Source organism: Mizuhopecten yessoensis, unplaced genomic scaffold, assembly GCF_002113885.1.
Source record: "Mizuhopecten yessoensis strain PY_sf001 unplaced genomic scaffold, ASM211388v2 scaffold8131, whole genome shotgun sequence".
Lineage (NCBI taxonomy): Eukaryota > Metazoa > Mollusca > Bivalvia > Pectinida > Pectinidae > Mizuhopecten > Mizuhopecten yessoensis.
The window spans coordinates 535,676-542,639 of NW_018407394.1; the positions used below are offsets into that span (position 1 = coordinate 535,676).

Genomic DNA, 6,964 nt, shown 5'->3' on the forward strand with positions numbered 1-6,964 from the left:
ATTGAGAAAAATAATTAAAAATCATGTACTTAAAAAGAAAATTAGGAGTTTGTTGTTTATTGCATTTAGATCCATCAATCTAATATCCTGTTACATGTTGAAAGATTTATTTTACAAATGAATTCCTCCTGATTTTAATATTTTTCAGCTTTACCTGGAACAATGAAAAAAATTCAATGATCTAACTAGAGCAAGATCGTACTCATTTTAGTACATTAATGTAATATGTATTAGCACGAGAAGCTACGAAGGGCATGTCCAGACCACTATGGTACAACCTACCGATTTCTTTGGTTGAACCAGAGCAATGAGTAGTCCGTCTGCGTTGCACGATTATTTGAAAGCAAGGCAGTGATTGGTTGTTGTTTACCAGCATGTGTAACAGCCGATTGGTAAATGGCTGATGATTATTCAACTGGAGTATGTCCGTACTAGACTTTGTTGGACATAGTGAACCTATTTGATGTAGCTTTGGCTGTTCACACTCAATTTGCATTTCTGCTTCTTCCACCGAATAAATACTGGCCTTGATTTGTGACATTTAGAGGCATGCTGGTGTGAAGTGCCTTCAAATTTGTTCACATGAATAAACTTCATCCCCATTCAAAGTAATGGGGGTCAAATGTGTTAAGTGAACTCTAAGGGATCGTGTCATTTCAGCCTCTAGTTTGCTCAAATTGCTGTGACCAAGTACCATCAGGTTTATCCCCTCATGAAGATCAAGTGTTTAAGTGTGTCAAATCAAGGTCACTTACTTATGTATAGGTAGGCAGTTTGAGTAAAAAATGTAAATGCTTACCACTTCAAACAGGTATGTTTGATATGAATCGCACTGCTGCTATAAATTTGATTATTTCAAACTCATGCCATGTTGTTTTGAAATAACTTAAATAACCCATGGAGAATGATGTAAGATTTGTACTAAATGGTAATAGGGTCCAGATTAAAGGCCCCTTTGTCCAGCTTGGTGGTGACAAAAGGGAAATAAGTGTATAGCTCCAATCACTTGTAACAGATTATATTGGAGATAGGATACAGTTATTATTATATTAATAACTTGTTCAAACATCCATGACAAACACAAGAGATCAGCAAAAAATAACAATTGATTCGGCCCGCATATGATAGATTCGATCATTTTATTATGTATTTTAAATACAAATCTGTCATTATTTACAAATTATAAGTATGCATACCACATAAAAAAAACATGAAAACAGTATTATGAATCAATTGATATGAAAGACAAAAGTCTATTGCATGCTTATCATCAGTGATTCCTGCCTGTACAACCTTATTTTTATCTTCTTTCTTGATAGTAGTTATATACATGCATTCAAGTCAAGAATTGCAATACATTATAACTTGTTCAGATTTAAAAGTAAGATAAAAACCAATTAATGTCCTTCCACCAATGTGTTGGAACAGAACTACAGTATTGTATATCTGCACTATACACTAACAGGACTGTTACTATTTCAAATACTGTAGAATAATATGAATATATTTGTAAGTTTTAAGGTAGAGTTTTGCCATATTTCTACTGTATACTGGCCATGAAAGGTATTTTCATACAAAGACAATTATTGATTGTCTATATGATTTAAAGAGAGTGAATAATTTTGGAATTATTCCTATCAATTTTTCAGTAAAGTATCAAAGGTAATAAATATCATAACTTGCAGTGCAGAGGATAAGCTCTGTGAGTCCTGGGGCTCCTGACAGAAATACATTTTTATGTAAAAGGTTATAATGAATAGATTTGGTTTTCTTTCATATGTAACTCTTTGCAATAGTAATGTGACAAGCAACTTCAATTACCACTACCCAAAGATATCTTAATATTTGATATTTCTATGGAGATACTGACAGCCGAAGATTAATTGCTAAATACATATACAATTACATGTATAGCTGAAGACCAGCTCCAAATGAATCTGTTTAGACATTTTGGCCTTTAATATCTAAACAATTCATGGCTATATAACACAGCATACATTATTTCATTTATCAAATTGATCCCAATATGGTAGCAGTGACATTACTTAAACATGATTCCTATTTTTTTTGTTAACAGAGAATTTATAGAAGCATACAAGATACATCTTTGTTTGAAATTCACAACTGAGTTAATACGAAGAAACCCTTCCACATATTTCATCATAATTGTTTCTCTACATATTTTTTTCTATTTGAAGATTAATACTGTGCAGTTTTAGGAAGAAAGCTCTCAAATTGTAAATGATTATCTGAGTTTAACCTAGCAAGAGATAAACTCAGCTGAAACAGTCAAGCAATCTCAATGTGAGACTGGAATAGTAAGCTTTCTAGCAACCTCTATTTTATTTATGACTGTATCATCTTCAAACTAGTTCTCGTGCAAGTCCTAGAGCATCTGGGACCAGGCTAGCATCCAGCATTTCATTTATCACTTTACTTATACTCCAATAAGTCCAACAGTTCTGTTCGGTACATCCTGGATTGATACAGTGACTTCATTTCTCCACATATGTCCCACAAATCACTTTCCAGACCAGAAAACTTTCAAACAATCAGGACACACGTAATTTCAACATGGCACCTTCAAAATACAGTCGTGATATCACCACTGCACAGCTTCGCAATTCTGATACAATTTAAACTTGCAGCCTCCCTCATCTCCTGAAAATGAAATTATATTTCAGATATACCGTTTGTTCTGCATTTACAACCAATATCTAGAATAGTAATCACTCAAGCATGTAATTGAAATTTAATTTTTCAATTAAGAAAAAAAGTGATCATTTCCAATGGTGGTGACATGTACAGTGCATGTTGGAAGCCATTATATAATTTTGTATTCTATGTATCTTTTTGGTGATGGTGTTTGAATATTTGTTCACCGTGACATCAGGTACAAAACAAAATGAAATTTATAAGTTAACCCTTTCACCACTGTCGACCATAATGGACTCATCCATATCAATGCATGGTAGAGTCTACCAAAGTTACATAGGGGTGGAAGGGTTAAGTAGCAATAACAAGAGGCCCATGGGCCTTAACGGTCACCTGTCCTACAGTATTTATTTTTGTTGTTGAAATATGTACCAATTTAAGTAAAAAATAGTTAAGTATAATGTTAACTTAACTTTGTCAGGACCATGAGCTGATCATTCCTAGACCGATTTTAAATAAGATCGGCCTATTATTAATTGTTTTTAAGTTTAGAATAGGTATTTACAAAATAGCGACTGTGGTGGCCATATTGGATTTCTGATTGACCTGAAAAATAACAACACTTTGTCAGGACCATGAGTCGATCATTCCTACCAACTTTCAGTTCAATCGCCCCAGCAGAACTTGACTTTAAGTTTGAAATAGGTATTTTCAAAATGGCGGCCGTGGCGGCCATATTGGATTTCTGATCGACCCGAAAAATAACAACACTTTGTCAGGACCATGAGGCGATCATTCCTACCAACTTTCAGTTCAATCGGACCAGCAGAACTTGACTTTAAGTTTGAAATGTAAAATGTTAACGGACGACGGACGACGACGGACGAAAACGGATAGCAATAGGTCACTTGAGCTAAAGCTCGGGTGACCTAAAAAGGCACTAAAATGAGTGTAGAAATAAGTTTTTTTCCTGTTGAAGCCTACAAGTCTGGTGAAACCAGTCGACACTTTAGATACATTTACAATCATGGCTCTTTCACCCATTATGACAGGTCCTGATATAAGTAAGGTCAAATAGGAGTGTCCTATAGCTACAACAACAAGGGGACTTACTTTTTCTGTTGCATTTGGTGCACCTGCTCGACTTGTTTGTTCAGGTTTTTGTGCAGTAAGACCAAACTTTCCTGTAAAGAAACAAAATAAACAAATGTGGTTTTTTAATTAATTTTCCCCAATTAACCCTTTCTAACATCTCAACCATTTCAATATTCTCTTGCTAAGCATAAACATTATTTGCCATATTTTTGCAACTTTTATAGATGTGGGAATGCTGTCATGTTGTCAATTACAATTTATTCTCAGATGACAAATTTTATTTGGAAACTTCATATATCAAATTAATTTATAAGGAAACCCTGAAAGCTATGCACTTTGAAGTTGAGAACTTGTGTCCTAAAAGACTGTAAACACTTGAAGATGATCGTAAAAATAAGGTCTGACTTACATTCTCCTGGAGAAGTAGTTTATATTCCTCAGCGAGGCGTGTACTGCTCTGTTGATTCTTCTCATCCATTTCAAATTCTTTTATCAAATCATTCCTGAAAAGAATACAGCAATTTTAGATTGAATGTTGCGAAAAAGATCAGTGTTATTGTTTGACCACTTATAAGGTCGATTCGAATGTCACATATCCAGGAAACCACCCAATGAGGAGGTTCATTTGCCCATAAATCAAGTTCCTTCAACCTTAGTAACAATTAAAAGCAATTACGTCACATCAATACCAAGTGTAATTGAAAATAAGGTCACAGTCACCAATTAATATTAATTGTGCTAGAGACCTATCATTTGTTTTCAAATTTCTGCACATTTTAAGGACTTCACATTACTCTGAATATGATGAATGGAATAATAAGGATTGTTATCTTGCCATGGTCAATTTCATGCGTTATTTAACATGTATTACTTTGCAGTAGCATAACTCCATAGCAGTAAATGTTAAATATGTTCTCAAGACTAACCCATTTCATCATCACTCCTTGAATTTGGCAAAGCGACGTTCATTCCTTAGCTGGAATTTTATATCTTTTATATCAGAAACCAATTCATGCCATGTAAGATACACCGTAAGCTAGCAAATCTGTATTGTTAATTTGTCAATCAATTTGTCCTGTTTCTCTCCTCCATTGGAACTATAGAAGCATTTTTTATGTAAATGATAACTTATTTTCCTAACTTAATCAATTTGTCCTGTTTCTCTCCTCCATTGGAACTATAGAAGCATTTTTTATGTAAATGATAACTTATTTTCCTAACTTAATCAAACTTGGCCTGTTTCTCTCCTCCATTGGAACTATAGAAGCATTTTTTGAGTAAAGGATAATTTGATTTCAGAACTTACTTTCTTTGTGTTAATAGTGCCATTTCTGTCTGAACTTTCAAGTACTCTTGAGCAAGCTGTAAAGAACAAGAAACAATTTCACATCCTTTCCTATGAAGACACATTCTTTAAGTTTCTGTCTTCTGTTCAGGCAAACAAAACGATTGCTGTTTCCTGACCGAAGCTGTTCTTTACTTCAGACCATAATCTAATTTATGTTATCTACTGATTTTTCCCACAATTTCCACTTATTTTTTCAGCAAAGTATTGATATTTCATATTCAGCTTTGGTTTTAAATTTTTTTTCGCAAGAATGTTTAAGAAAAGTGTGTTATACTCAGCTCAGGATCCAAAGATTTTCAAATGGATTGAGCATATGATATTTTCATCATTTGAAAAATTTCGTATTGCCATCTGTCAAGCAATTCAACATACCCCAGGGTAATAGAACCCCTTACTTTGTACTTCTGCTCCATTGGTCCTTACCTTACAATGTTGGTCAAAAATTTCCATTGATTCCCGACTAGTAGGACATGGCGCCAGGGGCTGTAAGGTAAACACATTAAATATCATATAATCATCAGTCATGTTTAAATCAAATTTTTAATTCTACTTTCATCAAGTTAAAATAATAAATGGTTTTTCAGCGAAAAAGATGATTATCACAATGACATTTCCAGATCAGGAAACCACTTCAAGGAAATAAAAAGTCTAGCATAATATAAGACTCTTTCATCTTCAGGGGTGTAGGATAGGAAAAATTCAATCCACAGGATTTTCAAATTTCAAATCTCAGAAACTACGAAAATGTGTTTCGACTGGCTACCATTTTGAAATATCTCATCTTTTTAACGTGTACGGTAAATATATCGTAAAAGTTTTTTAATTTCATCACGTTGCCTTTTCCGCATTGCGGCATCAGTGATTTCCAAATTCGTGACGTGACGTCATTGTTGAGCCATTGTGACGTCACGTCACGTGAAACAGAGTGTAAGATGGAAATTTCCTTTCTTTCAATTCTTCATATATAGCTCATCACAGGGCTGGTAACACAACCCCTGTTTTAGTTTGAGCTTTCCTTTGTGTATCAAAGTTTTGTATAGGGTGCCAAGTAACATAACTCACCTGTAGCTGGTGGTCAAGAGACTGGTAAACAAGGTTCATGGCGAACGAGTCAGCATTTGACATCCCCGTACCTGTAATAAACACATAATCACCGAAAGAATTGAGAAAAAAGCACAATCTATTTGATAAAGATTCAAGAAAAAAATGTATTTCCTGTGATCAAAAAGTTAATAAAAAAATAGAGGCTCAAGAGGGACTGTATCGCTCACCTGAATATTTAAGCAGTCATAGCAAAATATTCTCATTAAATATTATATTACACTAAAAATATTTCCCTCGCAAACTTTGTTGGCTCCATCTGTTGAAACTACCAGCAAAATATTATTATAAGTTTCTTTGCTTTTTGATTCTTCAGAAGTTACTTGACATATTTGTCCCTGTGACCTTGTAAGTCGGTCAATGTCATTTTCCTTCTCAAATTGGAAAGCTCTATTCCAAAAGCTACCAGCCAAATCTTATGAATCCATTCCTTTTAGTTCTTAAGAACAAATCAATTAAAATGTTGTTGACCTCTGTGACTTTGAAAGTAGGTCAAGGTCACTTTCATTCGCAAACTTTGTTGGGCTCTTTCCCAGGAAATAACCAGCCAAATATTAAGGTTCTATACCTTCCAGTTCTTCAGAAGAAGTCATTTGAAGTGTTTGACATATCTGCCTCATGTGACCTTAAAAGTAGGTCAAGGTCATTTTCATTCTCAAACTTTGTTGGGCTCTTTCCAAGGAGGCGACAAGCCAAATATAAAGATTCTATACCTTTCAGTTGTTCAGAAGAAGTCGTTTGAAGTGTCTGACACATTTGACCCCC

General features: G+C 34.3%; 1 protein-coding gene across 3 annotated transcripts in view; it reads right to left on the reverse strand.

Moving 5' to 3' along the window:
- Positions 1-1,117: 1,117 nt before the first annotated feature.
- LOC110455078 (mitogen-activated protein kinase kinase kinase 7-like) overlaps positions 1,118-6,964 on the reverse strand; it is a 31,062-nt gene continuing 25,215 nt past the window's right edge. For all 3 annotated transcript variants that reach the window (XM_021505007.1, XM_021505006.1, XM_021505005.1), the window contains 6 exons: positions 6,161-6,231; positions 5,522-5,581; positions 5,057-5,112; positions 4,160-4,253; positions 3,769-3,839; positions 1,118-2,661 (listed from right to left, as the gene is read on the reverse strand). In XM_021505007.1, coding sequence (XP_021360682.1) covers positions 2,655-2,661; positions 3,769-3,839; positions 4,160-4,253; positions 5,057-5,112; positions 5,522-5,581; positions 6,161-6,231 — 359 coding nt within the window. In that variant the 3' untranslated portion in view covers positions 1,118-2,654. The remainder of the gene's footprint in view (positions 2,662-3,768; positions 3,840-4,159; positions 4,254-5,056; positions 5,113-5,521; positions 5,582-6,160; positions 6,232-6,964) is intronic.